Source organism: Aplidium turbinatum, chromosome 8, assembly GCF_918807975.1.
Source record: "Aplidium turbinatum chromosome 8, kaAplTurb1.1, whole genome shotgun sequence".
Taxonomy (NCBI): Eukaryota; Metazoa; Chordata; class Ascidiacea; order Aplousobranchia; family Polyclinidae; genus Aplidium; species Aplidium turbinatum.
This window is the reverse complement of record NC_137479.1, coordinates 32,594,256-32,607,640: the sequence shown is the minus strand read 5'-3', so window position 1 is coordinate 32,607,640 and position 13,385 is coordinate 32,594,256. Positions and strand designations below refer to the sequence as shown.

The window sequence follows — 13,385 nt, the reverse complement described above, 5'->3', positions numbered from 1 at the left end:
CTTTTTTTAATCTAATTTTCGTAATCTCCAAGTACAATTGAAGTGTTACTATTATTGTGTTGATTTCTGAAGGTGGTATTAACTTATATAAGGCCTAGTTGTTTTTCCCAAGGGCACGCGGAACAAGCGAACTTGCCCGCTTTTCTCCACACTGCATTAGACGGTGGGGACTTGGTACTTTTCAAAGCAATGTCATTAAAGAACTACGCGATCCAAAGCTTTGAAATTTCTTGACTTTTCCTAAAAATTATTCAAGTATTTATTCCGCTTTAAATGACGTTGCTATTGTCTATAGTTTTAGAGATATGGCATGATTTTCATAACATACTCTGATATTTTAGCTAGCTACTAGCTAGCCCTTTTGTTTTCAAATTATACGGATTAATAGGATTACTGAGCGCCGCCGTGCGTGGAACTGCGACGCAGATATCTCATGAGTTGGTTTTGTTGTAAAGCTTTCAACCGTAATGATTCCGCCTTTTGTTTGCAAACTCGAGTTTTGAGTTGCTTTGATTAATCTTTTAATTACATCTGAGTTGCTTTGAAATTATCAGAGAGCATCCGATAAGCTGTGCTCAAAAAATGTAATTTTACGTTGTTTTTCTATGGCGAATACATTTTGTTTCTAACTTATAACAAGAAGCAGTAGGAAAATTCTTGAAACAAACTCTGTTTATCTCATAAAACATACAGACTGATGTGGTAAGTTTCTTGATTTCTTGTCGAAAAGCAAGGAGTGCGTTCTTGTCCAGCCAATAAACTTTTGCATGTACCTGTACACTTATATTCACATGAATATTTATGGATGTTGTGAAAATGTTTTATGAAAACGAGAGATTGATGGATACTGAAAAGAACTTGACACATACTATCTAAACTGCTTGGCTTTTGTGGAAAAACACGCGCAGCTAAATTACTGTGCTTTGACAAGCATTGTGCATATTGTATCATCACTGAATCTTTACCTAAATGGTAATTTTGCAGTTGCTTGAGAGATTACAAAATTATTTTTTTATACGAGGATTGAAATGTTTTGATATATCTCAGCAGAAACACTATTAGGATCAACTCAATAACTTCAAACTTTTCATTCAAATGTTGGTCTTCAAAAGCTTATTTTCACAAAACGGTGTAGGCCTATATCTTTTACTCCATAAATTTGGACGTTTGTGTCATTTGGAGCAAAGTTGTTTGTTGGATTGAAAGAATCTGAAATCAATGCCTCGTTTTTATAACGTATTGTAACGTAATCTATCAGTCAGCGCTTTTGTGCCTTTTTGTTTTCGAATACATTTCCGTGACAAAAGATTGGCTTTGTAATAACGCCATCAACCCTAGAGTTGTATTCCCTGACTGCATCTCAAACGCTATACCATACTCAGCAATTTTTCTAAAGCTTTGTTACACAAAATGCATATCTAACAAAATAAGGAAATTATGTTGAATTGAATTATATTTTATACGGATCGTTTTCCTTGTCCTTAAAAAAAGAAAGAACGATTTTTATCGTTTGGCATAAAAATATGTATATTGAGGTTCACCTTGGTTTGCATAATGAAAATCACCCCAAAGAATTGCTTGAAGTGATTTTCGCAGCTATTTGATCCTTCGCGATGATATCAATTATAGTTTCTATCAGATGAAACCTGTTCAAACTATTTTTTTAAAACTATGGTTCATTCAAGAATATAATACTTTGTAAATATAGCTTACTTCATTTTTGTGTTTTTACTTCGATTTTTTTCACAAGCAAGACCCTACACAAAACAAGTTATTTGCAACATGAGTTGATTGACCATAGTAGCCTGAATGGACCAGAAAGCTGTGGCCTAGACTTGATTACTTTTTATCAAAATGTTTGCACATTGGAAACAGCAATCACTTTGTTTCAAATCAGCAAATCACTTTTTGTCATTGGTTCAACGTCTGCAGACGTCTAAACTAATATACGACAAAATTGGTTTTCTGGGTCTCGGTTCGGAAAAACATCATTATGATGTATTGTGACGTGGTCTATCAGCCAGCAGTAGTTTATGCGTCTTTTGTTTTTGGATGTGTGTCAATTACAAAAGATGGCTTTTGCAGTAACGCCATCAACTGCAAACTGCATCTAAAATGCTATTTCAAAATTTGAACAGAAAGAAATCTTCTAATGCGTCACAAATAACTTGACACAAAATGCATGTCCAACAAATTAGAAAAAAAATGTAGAAAACGTTATTTTGCAAATCTAGTTAACAACATGAAAAAAAAACACTTCAATCATTTTGACACAAACGTGCATTTTTAAAATATCAATAACCTTCAATTTTGCCCAAGGAAAAAGTCAACACTTTAGTGATTTTTTTGTTTTTTTACGACAATAGCAATCGGCCTGAAAAAGATTTGTTTTCTATTTTTCGTATCGTTATGCCACGACTTCGAGTTTGTCACGCAGAACCGGAGTTCCATTTGGCAAACGACCTCTTCTATAGCCTAACAACACGATTTGACTAAACGATTATTATCACTACATTTTATCACAACTGTTTACAAAATTGTTTCATTCAAAGTGATCATTGTTGGTAAGTATTGAAACATATCACTTTGGAATGCATCGTGACATAGTTTATCATTCAGGAGTTTTAGACGCTCTTTGTTTTTGGAGTGCATGATGGCCTAAAATGGAACAAGCTCCTATCGAAGCAAGTCACTACCTTTGGATAGGTTGTTGTTCAAATACCAAGTGACACCATTAGGCTACCTTACTTTTCTGTATTCAACCGCTACCCAGACAGCAAATCAGACACTTTTTACATCGATTCACCCTCTTTAGACGTTGAATAGGCAGCAGTGGCCGAGTGGTTAGCGCGTTGGGCTCGCAGTCGAGAGCCTGCATGTTCGACCCCAGCCAGCCGCACTTGCTGTTGTTTCTCTGGGCAAGAAACTTTACGATAATTGCCTCTACCCAGTGATCGATTTCGAGTAATGGGTAGTACCAAATTTAAGTCATAAGTAGAGTAGACAATCGGAAACAGACATTGCAGTCGGCTGCAGCGTGGGTCAGGTGTACGTCGGAAGGCGTACACCGATGCATAGCGCTCAAGTCCGCTTTCCCGCAATGCAGGATAAAGATAATAAAACAAAACAAAACAAATGTTAAAAACGAATACATAGCTTCCTGAGATGTGCTGTGAAATACAAAGTGTTTCTTGATCATGCATAACCAAATTCGACAGTGTTAATGTAAAAAAAATTTGCTTGATTTAGTTCCAATATCAAGTAATGACAGTACGTTTGAAAAAGTGTAGGCTATAAACATGTGCTCAAAAAGAACTTGAAATAGTTTTTTTTCCGGTGATTTTGTCTCATTCTCTGCAAATGTTGAAACAAAGCAATTTTTTTTTACAATACCTCAGGCAAAACAACAAGCAAACGCGAGTCGGACGCCAATTACGATTTCATTGAAGCGTGGACGACGTCTCCGCGTAAGAGATTAAAATCTACACAATGGAATTAACCCGTCACACTCAGTTATAAGTTAATTAAGAAGAAATTTCTCAAGTCAAATAAAAAAATATGACCAACCATCAAATTATTTGATTTTTCAAGTTGCGCTGTTGAACAAATTTCAAAAGAGTTTCGATGTTATGTTGTCAGATAAATTATCTACACCATGTGAAAATTTGATTGATTTATCTTGCGTAGTTTTTGAGTTACACGAGCTCAAAGTGATAGTGTTGAACCGACCCCCCCGTCCGCAAGTCAACTGGCCAAACTACGTCACAGGAAAAAGGGTTAAAGCAAAACGGACACGCAATAGATTTAGAAAGACAACGTAGAAAGGCTTTCTTGCATTCTTTTGAAGATTTTAGTGTAAATCCAAAATAATTTACAAAAGATTAGGCCTACTTAACAATAATGTCAATTGCTTGTGCTGTACTTTTATGTTTGTAGATGTTAACAACAAACGCAACACTCCATAACCAACACGACACGTCGCAAAAGGGGATGAGAGCTTCATCAACACCATCAGGACATCATCGTCTACCAGCTCATCCACTCCATCACCCACAAGGACAAGAAACAATAACTTAAACTGGATCTCAAACCTTAATCGTCTTAGGCTACTGTGTGATGTGCAGTATTACCACAGAAAGAGCTCAACACCTGCTCTCCTGGGCCACATCGAAACGGGCTTTTGCCTGAGGATGGGTTTCATTTATGTCCGGTTTTCTTTCTCCATCCTATTATTATTACTATGACTGCTCATCCACATCAATATTGGAATTGGCAAATTCAATCCACAACACTTTTCATTAGGCTGTCATTCATTACTGCATCTGTGCTTCTCTCTGTTTTTGTTTTATTTTTTGCTATTTGCTATTTGTTTTATGGGTTTTGTGGCCGTGCTAACTACTGATATATAGCCTACTACGTGCTTTTCCATTCAGGCACGTTTTAAACCTTTTAAGGTTTTGCCGCCATTTCCCGTTCGTTAACGTGCTGGTAGGTGGCTCGGGTTCCAAATAGCGACTGTCAGAACAGCGACTGTCAATAGAGCGACCACACGACAGCGATTCATTTAAAACAGCGACTGTCAATAGAGCGACTACACGACAGCGATTCATCAAAAACAGCGACTGCCACAACAGCGACCTCACTTCTTTTATTAAATCCAAGGATTACGCGCACATGCACTCTTTCACCCCCTCCACACATACCTTCCATCCCCCACACCTCTCTACACACGTATGCACGCACAAATAGGCAAACACTGCGTAGTGAAAGATTGAAACCAAAAGGGACTTTAAAACAACATTTTATTTGGACTATCCATAGAAGTCACATGATTTAAAAAGAAATAGGCTAGTCAAGCCAAACAACAGAAAGTCGTCAACCCTTGCAATAAAATTCAGGGTCTAGAAAAAGATTGAAACCAAAAGGGACTTTAAAACAACCAAAAGTCTTGCAATAAAAATCAAGCCACGTTTATTTCTAAATTGTGAGCAAGGGCTCGAAGGAACTGCCGCAGATCATACTGGCCTCGATTTTGCTGTACAACAGTGATTCGTGTGTTCATTGTCACGTATCTTTTCATTCGCTGAGTCAGGTCTCTGCCTTGTAGTAGCTGGGTTCGGTTTGCCCGTTGAAGGGCTTCCTCCCGTCTTAAAGCTTCGATGAATCGAAAGATGGATGGATGATGAGTTTCCGTTGATCCCTGAAACGCATTGTGCCAACTCTCTAGCTGGTTGTTGGTTCGTGGCAGTCCCGCATCTTGTCTGGCTTTCACACTCCACATATGTACGGGAAACAATGGCTGTCGTCTGTCTCCCCGTCTGTTTCTTCGGCCCACGTAGTTGTCTTCGAAGTAAATTACGAGAGGCATTACTTCTGCTGGGTAGTCTGCCACCAATTCATCAAAGGCATCGCTCACTTCATCCAGATGGGGCATTTTTATGGCACTTAAAGTGTTAAGTCGCTATCATAACAGTCGCTGTTTTAATGCAGTCGGCATTTATACAATCGCTGTTTGGAATGTCGCTCACTTCATTACGTCGCTATTATGAAGTCGCCATTACGACAGTCGCTGTTTTGACAGTCGCTATCCGGCCTGGATGCCCTGGTAGGTCTATATCGATTTTGTAGTTAGTATCTTTTTCGTCCCGGACGCGTTAATGACGAAAAATAAAATGATTGATTGATTGATTTGATGAATCAATGTGATTTGATGAATCAATGCTACTAAGTACTTAGGCTACCGTACTTGTATACCCTGCCTTCATCATTTATATAGGCTACCAAGTAGCCTACTTACTTGCATACCATGCCTTCACCTTTTATGTAGGCTATCAAGTAGCCTACTTGCATACCCTGCCATCACCTTTTATGTAGGCTACTAAGTACTTAGGCTACCGTACTTGTATACCCTGCCTTCATCATTTATATAGGCTACCAAGTAGCCTACTTACTTGCATACCATGCCTTCACCTTTTATGTAGGCTACCAAGCAGCCTACTTGCATACCCTGCCATCACCTTTTATGTAGGCTACTAAGTACTTAGGCTACCGTACTTGTATACCCTGCCTTCATCATTTATATAGGCTACCAAGTAGCCTACTTACTTACATACCATGCCTTCACCTTTTTTATAGGCTGCCAAGAGCCTAGTTACTTTCATACCAAACCTTCACCTTTTATATAGGCTACCAAGAAGCCTACTTACTTGTATATCCTGCCATCACCTTTTATATAGGCTACCAAGTATACTTAGGCTACTTGTATACCCTGCCTTCACCATTTATATATAGGCTACCAAGTAGCCTACTTGCATGTTTAACTGTACGATGATTGATGTATCAACCATGTGTGATGGGTGTGCGGCGTATACGCGACGTAATTGTTGAAAATAAGGACTCAAATCAAAAAGAAGGACATTTCTTAGCAATAAGGACAGTAATATTTTCTAAGATAGAGTTCTTCAAAAGGACAAATCTTAGAATTAAGGACGGTATGGCAACCCTGGCAATATCCCTGGAATTGGGTGATTTACCGATTAGGTCCGTGTTGTGCGCCGTCTTCCTGGCGTTCAATTAAAAAATGGTTTTCGATTTCGCCATTTACTCGACAAACCTCCGAAGAAACTCGAGTTGCTAAGCAATCTGTTTCCGACGGCCCTCCCTAATATACATATTACGCGATTTGAAAAGAGACCAACGAGATGCTGCAATCTCTTACAACTCCATTATGAAGTTAAGCTTCCCAAAGCACGCCAATCAATTATATACATTAAATACTCATGTCAAGAAGTTTGATAAAACCCACAATGCAATTACACCCGGATTGAAATTATGCATCACTTGCCAGAGACAAGCAAAAAAAGAGCTTGATATTCTAGCCAAGGGCAACCCGTCTGATACGGATGAGTGTGATGATGCATGCTAATTTTCAAGTACATCTGAAGCTGACAGATTAGAATTTGCAATTACAGATAACGAAGGTGCACTTGATGCACTTAATGAAAGTCTTTTAAATCAAAATCTGTTACCAATCAAATTGAACATTTACTATGACATCATGATGCATATGCTGTGTGATCATGTATTTTTTATTAAAAAATCAATAATCAGCAGTGCCCTATTTATGGCATATGCATTTTGCTCTAGGCCTACTACTGTAGAGCATCATTAGTGCCTCAATTGTATGACACTTCAAGTCTATTGATTGAAAACATTATGGATATACTGTAGCAATGAAAAATTCATGTCAATTGCAGAAGCTTGCAACAAAATGTATTTATCATACTTTTCTACATGAAGCAGGTAGCTTTTCGTGACAGTTTAGCATGCATTAGTTGGGGGAAAAAATCTTTTTGCAGATTTGAAATATGGGGCATTGAAATGGAGTACCCCAAAACGTTTGTACAATAAAAAAAAGTGTTTTCCTTTGCTCTTTTCACAAATGTAATAACATCTTTCAATTCCTTGCCCCAAAAACTATAAGAATACATATTTTTATTATTTCTGTATCATAAAAAATAAGAAATCTAAGCTTTTTTTTTTTTTTTTTCGTGATATGAAAATAGCGCCTCTAGTGGCAAAAATATAATCGTTGATATCTTGAAAACCGCTTGATGGATTTTGACAGTACAAATGCCAATCTTCATCTTTTCCTAATAGCTCTAACATATTAAAAAATGAAGAAATTCTGAAAGGATGGGTTACAAAATTTTGACTGTATTATAATAGAATGACCCATACATATTGTCTTTCATTGTGCTTTTGTGTTGTGCTTGTATTTGCGTTACTGACGTTAAATCAACGTTAATAATAGCAGATTATGCTTGACAAGAAATATTGTTTTCTTGTGTGCATTTGTACCGTTTCATTTAACACCTTTTATTCCACCATGTGCTTTATTTAAATGTGTCATTCATTGTAAATCAAACGTATGCATATAACTTATCAATTTAATTAAAAAAAAATTGATTATTATTTACTGATATGGTATCAATCGAGCAGGATTTAACAAAATGGGCAAACAAGCCTTGAAAAGTGTGTTTAGCAAGTTTAGACATGAGTTTTTGTTCGCCTCCAGCTTGGACTCCAGCTCGCACGATGGCAAGGCCTGTATTTAGTAAGCCAAGGTTAGAACCAAACTGTGATTTTAGACTACAACCTGGTTAGCCGAGCTAATATTGATTGATATTATTCCTGCATTGTTAGGTCACAATGATGCTCGCTCCATCATCGCCATCTCAAAGATTCTGCGGGAAGGCAACGACTTGGAAGTGATTATCACAGCAGGAAGTCATTTTGATGGAGGGAGGATAAAGATGGAATCCTCCCACCCTCAGAATGACTTCCATGCTGTGACGTCATTCCTTAAGTCGATGCCGACGCGACTTGAATTCCTTGATCTGTCCACATGCAAAATGAATTCCAATCAATTCCTTCCATGGAAGGAAGCGATCAAATCGATGCGTGGATCAGTAAGTCATGTTTAACTTTTATAACCAACACATTGATTCATGGTCAGACGTTGATTCAACGTCGCATTACGTTGTTTTAACGTCTCAGTTTCACAAAGTAAGTTCCAGTTTCCAATTTTAATCATTTTCTAACAATTCTTGTAAACATAAAATAAATAAACAAAAAGTCACAACATAAATAAATTGTTTATGTTTAATTGTTGCATCATAATTAATTTGTGTTTAGATTGTTCGGATGGATCTCCAAGACAACTTCCTATCTATCGATGACGTCATCAAGGTGTTGCACAAGATTGAGGAGGAAGTTGGGATGTGGCAATCCCTCGATGATGGAGATGGGTGGAGGAGAGATGCGAACATGGAGGAAACATCCAAGCTACAAGAAGCATTGGATCGGACGGACAATAAAGTGAGAGTTGTTTACGTTGTATCAACGTTATATCAATTAATTGTGTCAACATTAAATCAACGTCAACTATTCGCTTTGTCTTTTACAGAAGTTGAAGATTCATGTTGGCGCCGGTCGTCCCCTCACGCACAAGGATTGTTGATGTTTTTATTTATTTGTTGATGTTTATAATAAAATTATGTCATCCAGTGATTTTGTTTGGTTGAGTTGAAAATACAACAAACTGCTTGTTTACATCAGGTGACGTAACATCAACAAAAATGTTTATAATATTATCATACCAAGGTTTGTTTATGTTCTTCAACTTGAGATCGATAAACATCAACAAAAGTAAGTTTGTTTTTTAAACTTATTAGTTTTTATGAAATAATTTCAATAAAAAGAATTAAAGTTAAGTTATTTGTTAACAGTGTTGCCAGATTAGATAATTGGTTTTTGTATATTCAATATACAATTTGAAAATAGACATGAGCTTCAATTGATTTGTTAACAGTGTTGCCAGGTTAGATAGTTATTTTTTGTAAGTTCAATGTACCATTTGATTCGGAAATTTAGAAGTAGCCATCGAGATGAGCCACGTCGTAGGTGACATCGAATCAATTATTTTGTTGACAATGTTGTCAGATAATTTTTTTTTTCAATTAAAAATTTTACACGGTGTTGCCAGGTTAATTACTTCGTTAAAACAGAGACCTGCAAGCGTTACTAGAGATGCAGCAAACCCAAAATTTTTATCCGAAACTGCATCATCGATTCGCAATTTGTCTGGAACTTTGACAATGCACCGCAAATTACAAAATTTTCAAAAAATATTTTAACGCGTTATTTTTTAGAAAGTCAAAAAGCACCCATGGCATATAACTGGTAACCTACCAGTACAGTTGTGCACTAATTGACTAAGCTAACCAGATCATATTCTCTTATCAGCAATGCATCTAAGTTATAAGACATCATGCTTTTTCAAATAGAATGTTCCTGGATCCAGTATCAGGACTTTTGAACACTTTTTGTAAGCAATAATGCAAATTTTAATGTCAGTGGCTGTATGAACAACACACACAAGAGTAAAACTTATAGCCTGAGCTAACTGTTATAGGAACTAATGCGGTAGTTGCGCTAGGCCTACAGCCTGGTAACTGGGAGCTGAGCTTATCAGCTAGGCTATTAACCAAAAACACTTGTACAGCTTCCCTCAAAAACAAAACACTGCTTGGAGAGGCCATGGAGGTTGATCGAATTCAAAGCTTTGTTGTGCACATGGCAGACCATTGCATGATTTAGCCGTTTCTGTGTCATGGTAGGTCGTAACCACGTTTTGACACGTAGCAAAGTTGAAAATGGCCGTTCAGCTGAACACGAGCTGGCTGGTGAAATGAGCAAAAGTTCCATTTGCGGAAACATTTGCCAAACAGCGGATGGTATCTTTTTGAATATCATTCGAAAATCTTGTGCAAGGGCTCTGTGTGAGAGAACTCAGGATAATCGTCTACCACGTCCACATGTGATTGTAGCTTTCCATTAAAGATTGATTCTTGTAGAATTTTGTAGTGCTCACGATTGGTCGACTTGAAATAGTCAGCAAAATTTTGCTGCGCGCTGTCAATGATTGCAAAATACTCTGACCGATATTTCGTCTCTGGTGTTTGAAGTCGAGGAGGTTGACCATTTCCATACTGAATATGATTTGGGATCTTTTTGGGACGTGACAAGTCTTTAAAAAAATTAGCAGAGTAAGAATTTTTTTAATTGAAAAAAAGCATAAAAGCTGCCTGCTAGCCTTCCAACTGCTGATTGGCCTATAGGCCTATACAATTTTTTGCCAAACCGGCAAAGACGTTTCAGCAGCCCTTAACTTCAATGTAATAATAACTCAAAAAACTCCTTTTTTCTCACACTAAAGTAACACAAGCTAATAAGCCTACTGCACTACATGCTTGTATGACTCTTTTTAAGTAATTCTAACACTCTGCACTGTCTGGCTTTGGCGTAACGAGTTGCACCTGAGTTTCTCCGCCTAATAAAACATTTGTGATAGCTTACTACGGTTGAGGTTTGCTCGCATAAAACAAAAATGTTGTCCCCTCCTTTCAATAGATTTTAAACGTCTGACTGATTGATAACATTGTCACATTCGGTTTATATTTTCCCTTTTACGTTACAAAAATAATGTAAAAAGATGGTGGGGACATATAAAAAGATGGTGGGGACATGTCCCCGCTGTCTTATAGGGATCGGCGCCCATGGTGTTTAGAGGTAGCACCCTCCCTGCAAGTTGATTTTAAGAACAAACAATAACGGTTATTTTTCCTAAATAAAAATTAAATTGAATGACAATTTCTGTAAAAAAAAAACGAGCATCGTCAGACTTCAACTCGCCACCACCACACCAAAAAACTTGTGGCTCGCTAGCCTGGCTGTAATGTAAAACTACACAAGTCAAACAAAGCTCAGTTTTGCCTCCAAAAGTAAGCTATGCGTTAAGAAAACAACCACTAGTAATTAAAAAGAGGCAGGATAGCTGGAGGCGTTCGTGCATCTCCCAGTTTGTAAGGCGAAACTACACTTACGAGAGCTCGAATATTACACTGGATGAAGGACTCTGTGGGTGAGCCACTGGTTATGACGATCCCAATCACATTTGACTCAACAAGTTCCACGTTAAGATGTTATTGGTTTGGTTTTGAATCTTTATCTTCGCACAGACAAAGCCTTACTAGGTTATTCCTGGTAGTTTCACTTCCTTGTAGAAGCTTTTGATTCAAAAACCGGTTAACGAGATGGACGGAGTAAAGTTTCCGATTGTTGAAATGTTGTTGCCGGGAATTATTCCATCCACTAGGTGCCGCCGAATGGAAAGCAATTCTGACTGCGTCGCTCAAGCTCACACTCCCAGAACCGAACCAGCGCCGCTTGATCTTCATTCGGGTTGGCGACCACTGATCTAACAGGGCGTTAAATATTTGATGTCAATTCATAATAAATTGACGTTATGCGGATTGTTCATTACATAGTTGACGTGTGTGACGAGGACAAAGTATCAACGACAGACGACGTTGTATCAACCTAAGCTTCAATGCTGCCGATAATGAAGTTTCAATGTGTTGTTAGCAAAAGATTGTGACAACCAGCTTAGAGGCCGAGTGGTTATCGCCTTTTCGCTCTAGTGCCAGGACCGGATGTAGCCTAAGTGCTGCCCTAGGCAGATAAGAAAAGTGCTGCCCCCAAACATTTTTTTCGATGGTGATTTTCGATTTTTCGATACAACACAGGCACTTGTTCTCATTTGTCCTCAATGCCGCCATTTTTATAAAACTTCATGAAACTAAAGTTTTTTCGTAAACTAGTCTTCCTTTTTGGCTTGTTTAGGCCTACATACTTTAAGCATCAAGGCAAGTAGGCTACACAAAATAGCCTACAACTTTTCCATCAATCTAATATTGACTAAAAACATGTTTTCTAGGCTCCTTTAACTTTACTAACAGTGAAACAAACCGAACAAAGATTAATAAAAATTGCACAGACAAAGCCTAGTCCTCCATACTAAGCGAGACAGATAACTAAAAGAAGTGCTAAACAGCACATATTGTTGAAAACCAATCAAGCGTGAAGTACTCTAGGGGCGATGACTTGCCATATATGACTTGCCGCACTGTTTATAAATGTGTGTGATGTGATAACATATTTATTAATTGCTATAGCCTATACCTGAATATACCTGTTGTGAATTATTATATTGACGTACAGTATTATCAATGTAGCCTAATATATTCGTTTATTTTGCCACCCTAGGCAACTGCCTACTGATAAATCTGGCCCTGTTTAGTGCTGGTAGATCTGAGATCGATTTCAGGGTTGGGTCAAAGCAAAGACTTTAAAAACGGTAGCCTACCAATTCTGTTCTTTCATTACGCAGTGAAAATAAGTTGCGTAGTAATGTGATAACATTGTAAACCTGAGGTCTGTTTAACGACACCTATTAATTGTTGCAAATCAATCCCTCTTCATTTTCTTTAGCTTGGAGGCGTAAGAAAATTAATAAAAGTAGAGTTTGTGTTGTAGTTTCCTTCACGTTACATAGCAAGTAAAAAGTTGCTCGAAGCTGCAGCTGAATATGCTGTGCATAGAAAGGTTTTTGCGCAATTTGTCAGCTAAGGGAAGACCAGTAGCCTATAGCCTATTAGTTAACTTTTACACTGACTTAGAAATAAATAGACTTTAATACATCCTTTTTTTAATCTAATTTTCGTAATCTCCAAGTACAATTGAAGTGTTACTATTATTGTGTTGATTTCTGAAGGTGGTATTAACTTATATAAGGCCTAGTTGTTTTTCCCAAGGGCACGCGGAACAAGCGAACTTGCCCGCTTTTCTCCACACTGCATTAGACGGTGGGGACTTGGTACTTTTCAAAGCAATGTCATTAAAGAACTACGCGATCCAAAGCTTTGAAATTTCTTGACTTTTCCTAAAAATTATTCAAGTATTTATTCCGCTTTAAATGACGT

At 37.6% G+C, this 13,385-nt stretch overlaps 2 protein-coding genes across 2 annotated transcripts; one reads left to right on the top strand and one right to left on the bottom strand.

Moving 5' to 3' along the window:
* Positions 1-4,924: 4,924 nt before the first annotated feature.
* LOC145775409 (uncharacterized) lies at positions 4,925-5,434 on the bottom strand. Its single transcript, XM_082586702.1, has one exon. It carries the CDS (start codon positions 5,432-5,434, stop codon positions 4,961-4,963), a length of 474 nt encoding a protein of 157 aa, XP_082442828.1. The 3' UTR covers positions 4,925-4,960.
* A 2,276-nt stretch (positions 5,435-7,710) lies between these two features.
* Positions 7,711-9,072, top strand: LOC145776362 (uncharacterized). Its single transcript, XM_082587758.1, has 3 exons — positions 7,711-8,471; positions 8,698-8,880; positions 8,969-9,072. Exons 1-3 carry the CDS (start codon positions 8,316-8,318, stop codon positions 9,020-9,022), a joined length of 393 nt encoding a protein of 130 aa, XP_082443884.1. The 5' UTR covers positions 7,711-8,315; the 3' UTR covers positions 9,023-9,072.
* The last annotated feature ends 4,313 nt before the right edge of the window (positions 9,073-13,385 follow it).

Bases quoted from the DNA above. Each gene is read 5' to 3' on its own strand.
- LOC145776362 (XM_082587758.1), top strand. From the start codon at position 8,316: ATGGAATCCTCCCACCCTCAGAATGACTTCCATGCTGTGACGTCATTC. The intron at 8,472-8,697 runs GTAAGTCATGTT...ATTTGTGTTTAG, and splicing joins TCAAATCGATGCGTGGATCA to ATTGTTCGGATGGATCTCCA. The intron at 8,881-8,968 runs GTGAGAGTTGTT...TGTCTTTTACAG, and splicing joins TGGATCGGACGGACAATAAA to AAGTTGAAGATTCATGTTGG.
- LOC145775409 (XM_082586702.1), bottom strand. From the start codon at position 5,434: ATGCCCCATCTGGATGAAGTGAGCGATGCCTTTGATGAATTGGTGGCA.